Source organism: Falco biarmicus, chromosome 5, assembly GCF_023638135.1.
Source record: "Falco biarmicus isolate bFalBia1 chromosome 5, bFalBia1.pri, whole genome shotgun sequence".
Classification (NCBI taxonomy): domain Eukaryota; kingdom Metazoa; phylum Chordata; class Aves; order Falconiformes; family Falconidae; genus Falco; species Falco biarmicus.
The window spans coordinates 63,101,640-63,118,439 of NC_079292.1; the positions used below are offsets into that span (position 1 = coordinate 63,101,640).

The 16,800-nt window shown below is 39.1% G+C and overlaps 1 protein-coding gene across 3 annotated transcripts in view; it reads right to left on the reverse strand.

The window, feature by feature from the left end:
- The window catches only part of TBXAS1 (thromboxane A synthase 1), a 230,966-nt gene that overhangs the window by 111,812 nt on the left and 102,354 nt on the right, over window positions 1-16,800 (reverse strand). For all 3 annotated transcript variants that reach the window (XM_056342010.1, XM_056342008.1, XM_056342009.1), the window contains one exon: window positions 16,391-16,487. In XM_056342010.1, coding sequence (XP_056197985.1) covers window positions 16,391-16,487 — 97 coding nt within the window. The remainder of the gene's footprint in view (window positions 1-16,390; window positions 16,488-16,800) is intronic.

Genomic DNA, 16,800 nt, shown 5'->3' on the forward strand with positions numbered 1-16,800 from the left:
CTGCTAGTCAGAGACAGAGCATTCCCTGGCCAAATATGTCTCTTTTTATGCTAGTTTTCCTTCGAAAAGTTGTTCAGAAAGAAAATGCCAGGTCAGCTGTAATGGCAGCATGACAAGCTGTCAACAAATCACATTTGTAATATCCGCTTAACTGAAGAATTTGAATTCCCTGCCTGCTACTTCACAATTGTTTCTAATTACATTAAGAGCGTATTTACACATCAGGGAAAAAAACAAACTTTGTGTATTAAGATCTGCACATCTATCTGTCAAAACACTAATGCATTTTCCTGATAGTAGTAGCTGCTTTCATTCCTCATTTATTTGTCCCTCAAGAAGAGCTAGGCTATAAAACTTTTTTAAGTAGTTGCACAGCACACTTTCAGAATTTTGTCTTCCAAGATTTCATATATGTGGTTATTTGTCTGGTTTCAATCAAGTAAAAAAATAAATCCCAATTTATCAAAGCATGTCAAAACATGCCTATATGAAATAGCTTTTGTTCATTTGACTCTCACAAATTAATTTGAGCACATCTCGAATTAAGTGTTTGTCATAAGATAATTTCAACAATAATAATGTCCTATTGCGTACAGATAATATTACAGGACTTACCATGAGTTCCCTGGAGCTTGCAATTTCAGTAGAACAGCCTCACTTCCCAAACAACCTGTAACCAGACTGTTCCTCACATTGCTCTTATTTGATTTCTTCAAGGAGAGCAGCTAAAATGCTCCTTTGAGTATCAGCAAGTACCTCATTCAAAATAAATTAACAGTATCAGCTACTTTTGCACTCTCAAATGTATTAGGCTTGTAATAGCAAGCAGTGTGGATTATGAAGCGTAAACCACATCACCGTATCTTCTCATCTTAAGAGTTCTAGGATAAGATAAAATTTTTAAAACAACCAAAAACTCCATGGGCTGAAGCCCACACCCCACAGCTCACTGATCCCTTTCTTGCAAAACAGGCTTCCTCCAGGCAATGCAGCATTTGGAGGGCCTGTTCCACCACCCCACTGCTTCAATTTTACTGTTCCAGGACATGCAACTAGAGGGATGGGTCAGATCCTGAATTCTCCCCTCCTCATGTTGCCCCAAAAGTCAGCGCTAGCATTCCAGGTGTAGAGAAGCTGGAAGTCAGCAAATGCACACTAGGACAGAGCGGTATTTGGGATTTAGATTCTCTTTCATCAGGTGTCCAGGGAAAGAGCACGTGCCAGCCATGAGAATGAAACACCCGTGGCCTTTCACTGAGTATCTTCCCCTCAACACATGGAAAAGTAATGGTGAACTCAGGTGGAGGTTGCCGTAGTCCTGCCTGCTCAGACTTCCCACCTGAAGGAGAAAAGATGCTTACTCTGTAGCAGAACATGCATTGGTGAAGTAGCCAGGCTGCACCCATACTCGGCATGCACATCACACTCGATTGCACGCACCTAGCGTTTTCACAAGTTATCAGTATCTGCACTTCCAAGCCCAACTTTACTGGTGGGTGGGAGAGGGGGAAAGGAAGGGGTTGTAGTTTCCAACCATCAGTGCTGACCAGTGCAGCACACACCCCCACATCACAAGAACTCATTTTACATCCACACAGCTGCTTCTCCCACATCTGAGGTCCATCCTGAATCCCCCCAGCATCCTACAGCCTGAAAAATAAAATGGGTCTTGAACCTGAAAAAATAACCCTCTGCAACGTGCCTAAAACCCTGCTGAAATTTTTACTTAGAATAAATCTTAACCCTGGGACCAGCCTAAGTTCTTACAGCCAAAACTGACTGTGCATTGCCAACATAATATAAAAGCTCCCACCAGCACCACGGGAACAGCTGAAAAAAGTGAGGAAATGAAAGCTGCCCCACTTGACCACTGAGGAGGTAAAAACCAAGGCTGGGCCATCCAGAGAACGTCTAATCTGACGTGGTGAAACATCAGTTAAGGAGGGGGCAATCCCTCTGAAAACTCAAACATTAAATAAAATAAAACCAGTGCTGCTTAGAGAAATGTAAATAAAGCCTCATGGTTGAGAAAAACCAGAAATATTGCAAAATAAATTTGTTTTTCCAAGATTTCTGGAAGAAAAAAAAAATGGAGAAAATGTCCAACTTTTTCCCTATCTTGATATATATGGTTTTGGAACAAAATAATTTTACTTTGCAATTTGAAACAACTTTGACTTTGCATTAGAAGCTGTAACTGAAACAAAATATTCTGATCAACTTGTTATTTTTATTTCAGCATTTGACTCTTCAAAATCAGCCACAACATGAAACTTCTAACTTCTACACACTTCCTAATCAAATTTTTAAAATATTAAGGGCCATGTAAGTTATATATATTTTTTTATTCTTGATATGCTGGCAATATAGCATGCCATCTATTCCTACTGCAGTTGATTACAATTATATGAGGAGGAAATAAATGAGCAGAATAAAGTGTTAAAAGGTTTGAAAAAATTTTTTTTAATCTTTCGAAAATCTGAGTGCAATCTTTGTATCCTAAAGCATACGCAAAAATAGGTCTAACTCTTTAGCTTGTAATCTTATACTATTTTTTCCCACAGGATCTCTAATTGCTTTTTGCAAATGTAACATTCATAAAGAAAATAATGTCCTGAAATGTTTTCATATTATACATTTTTTAAAAAACCCTTTCCTGTGAATGAACCAGTCACAAACTCAGTGTTTTCAACCTTTAGACATAAAGGTCACATGACAATGTGTAGAAAAAGTTAGTGATCTGTAGAGCCCTGTCACCAGAGAGCGATACTAGCAAGTGAGTTTCCTTGTTATTTAATAATTTTTGTTGAGTTTGTTTACTGAGATTCTTCATCAGCTTATAAACTTAAGAAGTTTGGTCAGATTTTCAAAGCAGTTTTTATATCCAGACCTTATGCTAGAGGGAACAAAGACAAAGTCAAAAGAAACACTGTGGGTTTATTTTTCCCCACAATGAATAAATAACCTTATCTTCTCCCTAGGCTTCTGCTCTGAAATAGCGAGACCATTTTGACTGAAAAATTCTAAATTGAAAATACTAATTGAAGCAGTTGAAGTTTGGTAATCTACTGAAAGGTAAACATTGTAATTGAAGACATTGGGCAACTTTAATGATATCAGCATTGCCTCTGCTACAATAAAGCTTCTTTGGAACTGATGAAACACCAGTCTAGTCCTGATGATATTAAAATGTGACTGAAGGTCAATGACTGGTTAAACTGGAATGTTTCTGAGCCATTGTTAAATTATTCAGAATTATTTTAGGAAAGCTGCATAAAAAGTGCAAGAGTGCAGTTTTAGCTTCATCTAAATGCGCATACTGAAAATGGAAAAGGAAATGGGGAAACTGTCCTTTGCAATTGCCTTGAAAAGGGAAAAGAAGAGTATCTTGTGTATCTTCAACTTACAATTAATCTAGCAGGGGAGAACAGCGCAAGACAGTTCTTGTTTTTACTACTTATTTCCCCAAACCCTTTTCTGCAAGAGCAAGCGTGAAAGGAAAAGAAGAAGAATGGGACATTATTTCAGTAAGGAATGTAGTTATTTTAGTTTCTATTGCTTAACACCAGTGAGAGGAGACTGGCAGGAGTAAATAATTAACAATGATCAACAAACCTTTTCTTTTGCTGCAGGATAGCTGCTTCCTGGTCACTGTATATATCTGTTGCTGCGTATGTGTCCATGGGGCTAAATGGAGCCCCCTTAGCTATCACTGAGCCTTCAGAAACAGGTAAATCAACATAAAAACGAGCAGTGGCCAGGTGTGCTCAAAGTAGGGAGCACTCTTTATGCCAGAGAGCTGGGAGCAAGCCATGCAGTACGAAGACAAGAATTTTACATCCCTCCTCTTTCCTTTTTCTTTTAAGCATGATGAGTTTAATACTGACAAAAAGCCAGCAGCACTGACAAGTGATCTGCAGCGTCCCTTGGTCGTGGTCAGGAGCACAGCATGCACAGCACAGTGCTTCCCCAGCACCTGTATAACACACTGTTCCCTTCCTAAAGCTCAGACCAGCCAACAATTTGCTATCAACTATTTACAACAAATGGTGCCAAGTTATGTGGTTGCTATATAAACAAAGAAGAATTCTCACTAGAAACTAAAATAAGACCTGCCGACTCATTTTTCACTTATGATCCGTAAGATTTATAGCTGTAACACACTGTCAGTGCTAAGGAGCGCATCATCTCCAAACATCCTTCCCATGGAGGTTTTACTCTTGCAGAATGAACATTATACAGTGTATGGTCGGGGGGGGGGGCACAAATTTAGAACAAATCTACTGGAGTTTATCACCAGGCAATTTTGTAAAGACAGAAAAGAACCTTTCAGGCTTTGGTCAGAGAACTACTACAAAAACAGCTGCATCAATTGAAGATGCTACTACCCCATCAGCTGTTCACCATCCCCCATCTATTGGAGATTACCACCATTGAAATGGAGCTGGTGGAGAGCCCTTGTGAGCACTCATCGTCTGCTTCAGTGCCAGGTCAGCCTGCATAGTTTTAAAAAAGTCCACATTGATACATAAACTAAAATGGATTAGCTTCTGAGCTGAACCAGATGAGGAATGCTCACATGATCCATTTTGTAGGCCTTGCTGTGGGAATGGTGAGTCCTGCTAAGACGCCTTAAAAAAAGGTCGTTAGCATTGTGCTAGATAAGAATATCATCATTATATATAAAAAAAATGAAGAAAGGAAAAAACCTTTCATATGTTTAAGTTCAAATATAAACATAAAGGCAGGTAAATGGATTAAGCTATCTGAATGAATAGCTAAAAAAGAATTAGTCCTACTATTATTGAGATGACAATACTACTTTTAAAAGACTTAAAATGAAGAGCAGAGGTTTGCAAGGATTCATATAATAATACCCACGTATATTACACTTACTACTCTCACTAAAGAAGAATGAACTTCACTAGCACCAAACATAAGTTTTGTATCACATCTGAGAAAGCTCATCCATGAAAAAAGTCACCTGCTTGCATAATAGTTAATAGAAAGGATTAAAAAGGGGGTGGGGGTGGTGGGAACTGATTTGTAGCCAATGGAGCTATTGGGAGAAATGATGCCCAGATGCAGCCTCTGGCACTGGAAGTGATCACAGCATGGGCTGCTGGAGGCTGGGCAGGTAAGTCACAAGGAAGATTACTGCCACTGTCTGTCTTGCTATTATGCTAGTCTTTTGACTTCTGCTGCTGGCCACCTTTGAAAGAGGACGCTCAGCTAGCCTACACAGATCTTAGGCATGATACATGACAACCACTCAAACTACCATATACTGCTGTGTCACATCTGCCCTGATTGCTCAGTGCTGAACATCTAGGCTTCGGGGTAGGTACATGTAAATCACCTCACTGTGTTGTCAGCATAGACCTGAAGGGGTTCCTCTGTCATCAGATGGTTCAAAGGGACTTTTGTTCATGAGCAGGTGAATTATCTCCAAATGTGGGTAAAGACATGAAAAAAAAGCAAAATAGTGGGTCTGAACTCTAATTGCTCAAGTATCTGAGAAAGCCAACTTGAATGTTGTGATCTGAGCCTATATCAATTTCAGAACAAGTGACAAACTAATTAGTCTTCTCCTAATAAAAGGAGACTGGGGAAGGCAGGAATTAAAGGACATGACAGTCCATTATATGTCAAGAATAGGGAAAAAGGAGAAAACTGTAAACAAAGCAAGCAATCTGCTACTGATAAGTAACAGTTTCAGAGGTTAGGAGTGAGCAACTGTTGAAAACCCGTGCTATTAGGCTGAGCAAGCTTCAGAAAAAATATCCCCACAGCATATGCCCAAAGGAGTAGGATAAGTTGAACTTCCCTTAAAAAGCAACAAATCAACAGGAATCAAAGGTCGGGACCAGCAAAGACCAGCATGAACTGCCTGTCCACTCCACAGGTATCACACCTACTCATAATGCAGTCAGCTAAAGACAGGATTAGATAAGAAAGCAATACTGTATTTAAACAGGAAAAAAATATTTATCATCCTTAAGATTTCACTTATTTTACACAGTAATAAAACATGTTCTTCAAATAAGGAAGAGAGCCCTGGGAATAGATAGTCCTTTCTTGCCTGTAAGTGTTGTTTGTCTGCAGTGTTTAATACTTCAGTATTAAAAAAAAAAAAAGTGCTGCAAAGTCAGTAAATAAATAGCCAATGTAAGTTTGATGAAAGATTGGCTCAGAAGACTGCTTTTGGCCTGAATAGAAAGATATGCTTTCATCCTGTTTTGACTATACTCATACATTTACCTAACATAATTGGATGTAGTTAATATTGCAGGAGCCTTCAAGCAGCGCACATTTCCCTCATTAGTGGGTTTAAAGCCTTAATGATATCTCCTGTGCTGCAGAAAAGCCCAATGTAGGCTTTAAAAGTGATTGGCAAGTTTCAACAGGAGAAAAACTGGGGGAAGAGAAGGCAAAACCTAATAAAACTCTGATCTTGTTTTCCTCAGTCATTTAGAAAAGGAAATTTTGCAGAACGATAGAAGAAATAAATTACATATTTAAAAAGGTAAGGATAAACAAGCCAAAAAAAGATAATTTCAAAAGCCGATCTTACAATAACTCAAAGAAATGTGAAAGAAACAGGGAGTGGTTAGAACGAGGGAATGTCCCTTCACATATCCACAACACACTACGACACATATATACTTAGTCCTACACAAGCTCCCTCTGACATAACCAAGTGCATATGCATAGAGTATTGTCAAATCAGCATCTTCCTACACCTGCAGGAAACCCACTTTTTTGTAGTTTCATTATGCAGCATTTCTTCCCCCCCACCCCCCTTTAAGTCTCAATAGAGTTGGCAGGGAAGCCTTGCATCTAAGAAACAGAATGTCACAATATACCATTAACTAAGTACATGCAAAGGGTTTGGTTTTTTGTTGTTTATTTGTTTTGTTTTTTTTTTATTGACTAATTTTGACCATTTTCCAGGAACAGAAATTTCACAGGCTGGTTTAGTTTCAATAGAAGCGTAATTATGTACAGCTGTATTCAGTATTTCTTAACTGCTTTGAACAATCAGTGAAAAGGAGATTTGCACACATTATCAGGCACTATCATTAGTGCTGTAAAGTACGTAATCCATCTGGTGTTCTGGTGTCTACCTAGGAGCAGGTATTGAACCAATGATGGCTGCAGTATAATCGCATAGAGAAAGAGCATTAAAAACAAACAAAACAACACAGCAACACTATAGTCATTTCTCAATACCAGATTGTCCTTGTGTTTGTGTTCCCCTATGGTTTTGCAAACCAATTTTTATATGTACAGGCATGGAGAGTGGAGAATTAAAAATGTAAATTTCATCAACATGCAGTTTTCCAGTCTTCACAGGGGAAGAGGTAGCAGGATACCATGGTGATGGCAGCACTGCAGCCCATTAATAAACCAGAGAAAGACTCAGGGATAGATTCAAGTACTTTAGACCCATGCTGAAAAATAACTTACTTCATAGTAAATCCTGCAAAAGATAAGATGACTGTACATCTCAACATCAGCCATGGTCTCAACCTACTGATTCATCATGTCTTGATGGGGGGCAAGGGAAGAGGAAACTTGTTTTTTAAATCTTCTAGCCTTCTTACAGTCAATTGCATTGCTTTTATATTGCCAAGGTTTATGGCCCATAGCATCTGAAAACAGCCAACCCATGTCTGGAAAAGAGAAAAAGTGGAAAGTTTTTATTTTGTATTCCATCTGTGTATAACCCATCTGTTTCCACCATCACTGTTAGTCCCTCATACAGGAGGGATCAGCCAATTTTGTTTGCTATCTTACCTGGAAATGTGACAAATATTAGTGTTTGCTTACTCAATTAGAGATTTATAAATCTCAAGCAAACAAATTCACATGACCTACCTGGACAACAATATATTAGCCAGTTAAAATAGCAGCCTCTTAAGAATTGTGGCTTTCTCCAAACCAGCTATGATCTGACCACCACTGCTGGGGATATGCTGACCTCCTGCAAGAGAGCTCCCTCCAGCCATGACAATATAGAAAACCTTCCTCAATCAGCAAACCATCTAAGTAACTGCTCAAAGGAAATAAAATGTCAGTTAGATGTTCTCCTCTTTAACAGAGGGTCTTTCCAAATAAGTCAACCAGACCATCCTCAAACTAACTGGACTTAACTGCAGTCATTGTTTCAGAATGCTTGCTTTAAACCATTCTGTGGCACTCCAAACTATCATTATCAACATCTTCCTAAACTTTCAGAAGTCTTAATCAAGAACGTAAATGTGTGAGAAGAGACCATGTTTGCCCTCTTTACCATGCAAGGCACAGAAAACCAAAGTCTCTTATTTACAAGAATGTCCCCATTCTGGACAGACGATTAATAAACGTACTTAGGTAAATACACACTCATGGCTCACTGATTTGAATGAGATATAAGAATGGGCAGAGAAGTAAAACTGCTAGCATCTTTTTAGGATTAGTAGTCAGCAGAGGCACATGCCAGATGTTCAAGGTAAATAGAAATGAGCTTTTCCACTTCGCAGGATGGAGATGTCACAATTGCCTTTTCTGAATTAGAACTACAAAAAAAAGAAATTAAAAACTTGAGAGATGATAATCCTCAAAATGCATTCAATTGAATCTGTTAATATTAACTTTACTACTTTAGGGTGTTTTTTGAAAAATACTTTAAAATAGAAAGTTATTTAAAAGGAAAAAATAAAGAGCTTTTCAATAAAACTTTTCCCTCTACATTTCTGAACCTTCTTTTAGGAGCAAACAAACAACAACAAAAAAACCCCCTCTCATCATAACTATTTGAATTAACAGATAAACCAAATCCCAACCCTTTGCCATCAGTTCTCAAGCACTAACATTCACTAATGACAATGTTCAGCTGGAAATTCCCAACATACTCTTTTACATTTGTTAAGGTGACAAAGCACTTCCTAAATGATTTGCCTTTGTGCACACAGGAATTCTGTAGCAAAGCCAAAATCTGAGCTCAGAGCTCCTAAATCCCAACCTAAAGCCCTAATCACAAAACCAGATTTCATCTCACTGGGATTCAGAGAATCAGGTGTTTCCCAGAACACAGTCTACTAATATGTCAAGTCTTTCTTTAAGGCTAACTGAAGCCAGAGTCTGATTAATTTTGCAGTCAACAGCAGTGATCATTTGACAACATTAGTTTTGCGCTATTGGCTTCAGCATATGGGGAATAAAGGGCAGTTTGTTGTGCATGCACAAAAAGACATACAGTCTGAAAGAAGTGACCCTCTCAATATTTGTATTTTAATTTTAAAGTCTCTGTTGCAAGCCTATGCACTGACACTTGAAAACATTTAAACAAAACTGGATTAAATTGCTCAGAAAAATTAACCAGCAAGCTCTGAAAACAAAATGAGGAAAGAAAAAAGAAATCCAGAATTAAAAGCTATATTACCAGGTAGAGAAGGTGGCAAAATAATTACATATATGTTGACCAAGCTAGAAAGGTATCCTAGTATGTTGAGAAGACAGCCATGGAGGCACACTGGGGAAAGAAACCAGATACATCATTATGGTTGTTAAGACCAGGAGCTCCTGCTCCAGCACAGCCCAATGAGAACCATCAGGTCAAAACAAGGATAAGAGCTCTTGCTCAGCTCCCTGGCAGGGACTGGCACTGGAAAATCACCTAGTCATCTGGGCTCACATGGCAGTACAACAGCACCCACAAATATGCAGTCAAACAAATTAATATTAAACAGTTAAGTGCTATACAGCCAAATGCATTCCCCGCTAGCATAATTCCCTTTCTATAATGATGCTGTACCAGCCAAGATTTCAAACCAACTGATCTAGCAGCTGTATAAAACTGCTAGGCAAAAAAGTAAATCTTAATAAATTCACTGCTTGGACACCTTTTCACTTATCCTCGTAAGGCACAGAACGATTTTTGGAAGACCTGAATATTCTCTCAGCTCAGTGAGACTGAGCCTTATTGTATATGTGGCAGGATCGACACTTTCTTGAATTTGTCCTACAAAGTCAGAGGGGGAGGGAGGAGAGAACATTGCAGCTCTGCATCACAAAGAACTGGATGTTCAAGGCATGGTCCTGCCATCAGGCATGATGGCTTTGCTGCAACAGGAACAGGAATGTCACCATGGCATGCACAAAGAGGCACATTTTGTGAAGTTTCTGTAATAAGGTGTGGCGCAATTGATGCCTGCAAGGCTCTAGTGAGGACTAGAGATTCAGCATCTCCTCAAATCACAAAGAAACCCCAAATCAATACATGTGCACCTGTTTGTATCCATATATACAAATATGCACACATGCGGCTGTAACAACTCATCCTGTGCTGTGTCAGCTCCAGAAGAGTTATGCTGGTCACCTTCCACATCCTATCTGAACCAAACAAAACCCACAATGAAACAAGGTGAAGGAACTGGAAAATGAAAAAACATACCTAAAAAAGGCTGAGGCAGTGAAGAAATTTAAAGCACGTTCTTTCCCTCCACTGCCACAAAAACCTGCTTGTTTTTAAAACTAAATATCACAATCAATTAGTAGCACATACTGGAACACCACTTGTGTACTAAACCATCCCACTGAACAGTCATTTTAAAGGGTGGAACAGTTAAGATCTCATGATATACTTTTCATAATTTTTTTCTCATTTGTTTGAATCATTTTCCAAATATTGACTTACCCACTGTCATACTGTGTGTCACTAGTACTGCAAACCACGCACCCATGCAAAAGTAAGCCTCCAACAAAGCACACTCATCATCTGTTTACAAACTGAGTTCATCACACTTTGCAACAACAATTTGGAAATAAACAAAGAAATTCACATGAAAGGATAATGACCATGGCATAGACACAGCTGGAAATAATCCTAGCATATTTAATTTGAAGGAAAGAAACATTTTTAAACCAACCAACCAAGGGTACAGGGTCAAGACAGGATACATTGGATATGCATCTTTTGCAATAGTACACAACTATTCATTCCTTAACTATTTTTACATTACATGTCTTCAAATTAATACATTAGTGGGTTTATTTTTCAAAACAAAACAGGTATTTGTCGGAGAGGGACTGAAGAAACAGCCCAGGCCAGAAGCTGGATGAGACTATGGGTCTGGAAACAACTGAATTACCGCTGTTTACTGAATGACGGCACATCAGTGGGTTGCTGTGTACAGATAATACCTGTACTCTAAAAATCAAGGCAGAAGGCATTGAGTAAGATCTTGCATAAGACACACAAGCGACCCTTTACTTGCAAAAGGCCAAGAACACAGACACACAAGTCAGCTCCTGAGGCACCACGCTGAGCTATTTGAAGCCAGTTGTGCTTCCCAGCACCACTCCAGAGATGCATAATCACTATCAGTTGGTGTAGGGTCACCTGAAGTTAATGTAAGTAGGCTGATTTATGCTGGCTGAGGGCCTGACCCAAAATTCACAGAATTACTGGATGGTTGATGTTGGAAGGGACCTCTGGAGGGCATCTGGTATCAAATTTGGATAGACCTTTTGACAGAGCAATATACAGACACATTTCTTGCCAGCACTGTGTCCCCTTAGCAAGAGACCAAAAAGAAGAGCAGATACAGAGGTGTGTCAGCCATCCTGGACCACAGTTGGATGAGATGCAGCAAACAGGTGCTTTCCTATTTGGTGGTTGTATTTTATTTGTTTAAAGCCACAAGTAGGCCTGAAGCTTTACAGATTTAACAAAATAATGATGAAGCAAACAGCTTGGGGTAACAGGCAAATTCTGCAAGTGAAAAGAATAATCCTATCCCACATGGAAAAGAATAATCGTACCCCACATGGATGAACGAGGAGAGAAGGAAGGGGAAGTATAGAAGAGCAAAAAGAAACATTCTCATACAACGTACTTTTCCTTCAAGAGGGATACAAGGAATTTGTACTGCCATGTTATATCAGCTTTCATGCTACTTTTTTGTTCTTACTTTTACCACTTCATTACTAGTTGTTATTAATTCACTGTTACTTTTTCCACTGTAGCAGCAAAGCTCCTGGCGAGAAAACTGTGATGTTTTCTTACAGCTATTTGAATTGGTGTAGATTTTTGTATTTAAAAATGTCACCATCCTCCAGCTGGTTGGCATGCAGATTTATGGATTTTGTCTGGATCAACTACTAGTTTCCACATGTGATAGCCGCATGAATCCTGGCAGAGAACTGACTCGCAGTCTGGCAAACCTTGACTAGCCAGGACTTACCTTTGCCTTGGGGCTCACTGATCCACATTTTTAGCAGATTCTTTGGCCTACAACTTCTGAATCATTTAAATGACATACCAGGTAACATCTCTCTTCCCATTGCTTAATCTTAACACTCTGCTTCTACATTTTTTAAAGTACACTTTAACGATTCTCAAGCACTAATTCAAAAACAAATTTTCAATGCAGAAATTAAAAACAATCTGAAAACACATTATGTATCATTATCCTGCCTGGCAGAATGCAACAATCATAAACCTATCTCACTCACAACACAGTAAGGCAACTAGGAAGTCTTAGTGCTCCTAAAAGAAAACTTCTATTAAACGGCTGACTTACCATAGTTGTGAGAAAAAGGTATCATTTACTGCAGCACCGCCCTGCCTAAAATGCTGGCTGAGGTTTCCATGGTTAACCTAAATTAAAAACAATTCCATACTTTTTGGCAGAAGGTCTATAAGCTAATTTTCTTTTCTTCTTCAACTCTAATTAAAAACATAGGGAAAAGGCATCATATGCCTCAAGTATGAAGGTATGTTACAGTAGATATTTTTGTTTTTAAATGGCTACAATGCTTACCTTAATCAAGTCAAAATTAAGTGGGAAAGTAGAATATCGTTATTGCCTTCCTGTGATTATACAGTTAACCATAAATATACCCCATGCCTCAGGGCATTAGCACCCTGTGTGCTGGACTTGGTTGCTTGTTCTAAAAGGAAGTGAACCCTAATGCAGATTTGATCTGCAATCACTATACACTTCTGTCACAAGAATTACTGATCAGTAACTCAGAAACAACAGAAGAGGGCAAAGGAACCTAAAAGGCTTTTTACAGCAATATTTGAAAGATACTGATAGTAAAGACATGAAATATGTAATATCAAAGGGGAACATAACTGCATAAAATGAGCAGTAGTTTGGCTTCTGTTCACATGCAAAATCTACTTTGTCTATGTAATGTGTGAGCAGGTCTGAGAAGTGTACAACTGGTCCAGGTCTCTCTGGATGTGGGGACAGGACACAAGATGCCTCCAAAAGAGTCTTCTCAGCAGATTAAAACCACCCTGATTCCACAAAGGTCTTCTGATGACTTCCCAGCAAGCAGCCCGCAAATGCACAATCCCAGATTAAGGTCATTCTTCTTAGAAGCATTCAAAAGCATGACATCATGTTATAGACAGCTTTGATAAAAGCTCAGAGTTCACTGAATCATCATCTTACCCACTTCTATCAAGTACATCCACTGTTTGCAACCATTCACAAGTTCAATTTAACATTGTCTCTTACTTTAATATATACGTATTTTAAGATTAATTGAAAGAAAACTGAAAGAAACATCAAATGTAATATTTTTCTAGACTTAGCTTTTAGAATTAAACTTGCACGTCCTGCAACTCAGTGACACTTTGTTAACACACAATTGCTACAATTGCTACAGAGTATGGTGCATAATATTTCTTTGCAGCATTCTGAGTTAAATAATTCACAATTCACCGCTGGTAGATGAAGTACAAATATGAATTTTGGAAATGCAGTTGGGAAGGTGGAAAAGCACAGTGGGTTTTCCCACAGCCTGTTCAAACCCAGAGGTCTCACCCCCTTCCCATCCTTCTCACCCTTAAAAACTGACAGTCTTAAGCTAAAAAATGTCTTTGGGTTGAAATAACAAGCATGTGCCATGCCCAGATGGAAAGATATTAGCCTAGCTTTGTGAGCAGCACTGACTCCAAAGTCAGTTCTGCAGCTACTCATCGGTAGACCATTTGGGGAAGGAATAGGTAAGATAAGGTAGGGAGATCTATTTAGCATTTTGAATTCTCCACTAGCAAATAGAAACCCTCACTCAAAGTAGAGGAGCTTGCTTTGAGTAATTTTAAAATACATAAACAGAAGCAACCCTATTAAAAGTCTTTAAATGACATTTATTCAGTCAATATGAGAAGAAAGAATTCTATTACTTGGAAAGTGCTTTTCTCACTCTCACCTTTCAATTATTTTCCACATATAACCCAAATCGTATCTGAATAAATTCCACTGGCCTTCATTACATACCATTCAGCATTATTTATTTTCATATAGAATCTTTAGTGTACAGGATAGCTGAACACTTCACCAAGAGAGCTGACTGAATTAAAGAGGAGAGGCAGCTTCCAGTGTTATGATTCAAGACAGGGAAAAAGATCCCCAGGTTAGATGTGGAGGGATGCAGAAACAGAAGGCTGCTTATCTTCAGTAAATGAAAAGCAATGGCTGGAGGAGGGAGAACAAAGTGGAAAGTGAGAAATAACAATGCTCAAAGGTTGCAGCTGTGTGAGAAGACCATAGAACAAGGAGATAAAAGTATATAAGATGAAGCAAGTTCATTTGAATTAGACTCATGGGCATTAAGCAAGTCAGAAATAGCAACTGCACGTGGGGGGAAACTATTCATTTTGTTAAAGACAGGCCTAGAAGTTAAATTTTCTCATCTGCCACAGGCTTTCTGGTTAGTGGCAGAGATGTTACTCAGTCTGTGCCTCAGTTTCTCATCGATGAAGTAGGATGTGTAGAAAAGCCACAAATGGTTCAGGGGACAGTTAAGTGAGGAGGGCAAGACAGGAACCTACACAGACAGCTATACCTAACAGATCCCTGATGAAGAAAAAAAGGGGAGGGAGAGAAAATGCCTATAATGGCCTGGCCTACCTGAATTTGAGAGAGGAACACAAATGTTACAGACCATGACAGATAGATGTACAACCACAAGAGAGAGAGATAAACCTCTGGTCATAAAAGCCTGGAGAAAAAGAAAAATTTTGTCAAATAAGAAGGGTGAGAATGCATGGACAAATACATTCAAAGACAAAGCTGACTAAAATTAAGAGCAGAATAAGTTTCTGAACGTACTCTCAAAGGAATGATCTCTAATTTCAGGGAGGTGCTATTTGGGCATCAGCTACTGCTATGAATAGTGGGTACAGTCTACTACTTTCAAATAAACAAGAGAAAAGTATGAAAAAGTTACAAACAGGAAGAAATAGGGTTCCTGCTTGGGGGTGGAAGAAAGGAAGGGGTGGGAAATTCATTCATATATAGAAAAAATGGGGGAAAGACCCTTGCCACCCACAACAACTTCAGCCTGAGAAGCTTGCACGCTGGGATTCTTCCATTCATATGTGAGTTATAGGCAGAACAGAGGGCAGCAGGTACACGTGGTTATTAAATAAGATGCAGGTAGTCACAAGATGAACCTCATGTACCAAAAGAAGCAAGCAGAGGAGACAAGCAGTCTGCAAACAGACTGTCTGGTTGCAGAGAGGATCAGAGGGGCACAGGAGACAGACAGCTGATCAGAGATGAAATTTCCCCCCAGGGTACAAACAACACTCCTGAATACATGTGAGTTTATTTGAGCAGGTTTGAGCATACAAAGGGGCCAGAGGGAAGCAGGGAATGGATGGCAGTGAGGCGGTGTGCAGTCACAGTGACAGTATTTCCTTGTAAAATGCTGAGGAACTGCTGGAAATCTTTACTATTCCTCTGGCCGTTCCCCCCCTCATTATTTGTTCTAACCAGTACTTGAAAAGAGCTTTTCAATATATAAGTGTGTAATCAACAGCATATGTATAATCCTTGCTAGCTCCAACTTCATGCTTTGCTACTAAATATTTTCAGTGAGAAGTACAACAAAACAACATACGTTGGCTGCAGGAGGCATGTCCCTGTCCAAAGCAGCCTGCTCCTGCCCTAGAAAGTCTAAAAGCACAAAACAGACCACGAGTGGGAGAAAGCAAATAATACTGTCCCCATGTTATATTGGCAACCAAGGAAGAAAGACATTAAGTGATTTTCCCAAGATTTCACAGGAGGTCACTGGCAAAACTGGATATTGAAACCCTCTCTCTTCAGCATCTATCTGGTGCCCCAGCCACAAGGCAGTATATCTCTTTTAAGAACATTCCCTTTCACCCTCAGAGTGTCCTGGTAACAAGAGTACAGGAGTCTTTGACTGAAAAAAAAAATAATATATATATATATAAAAAAGTTTATACAGCTTTAAGTCTAATTGAACCATGTTGTACTTTTCCCGTTTCCAGCTCCCTTGCAGTCGCTTTTGGTCTGAGCTCAAATTAACAGTACTTGCAACTCCATCCACAAAACCAGCCCTCTTATCTACTTACAGTTCTGTTGGTGAAGTTACTGAAGTCTGTCACTAAGATTTGCTTGATCATCTCTGGTGCAGACACCACCACAAACATCTGGCGACCAATGTAATACCTACAAAGAAAGAAAACAGAGAGTCATCTTAGCAGATAATGACTATCAGAGAACCATCTCCTTCCCTAAAACACATCTTTTGGCTTGAAAACCCTTGCCATGAACAAGCACCACAGAAAATATATTCCCTTGGGAAAAGCAGTATCTTTCCCCATCCCTCTCAATCACTAAATTAAGCTGCATGGTCCTGGAATTTAAAGGAAACAGCTTAAAAACTTTTACTGATTAATCAATACTCAGCCAACATTTTAACGTAAAGGTTTACACACTCTGCTCACTATGAATTCTGTACAAAGTGATGTACTATCAGTAA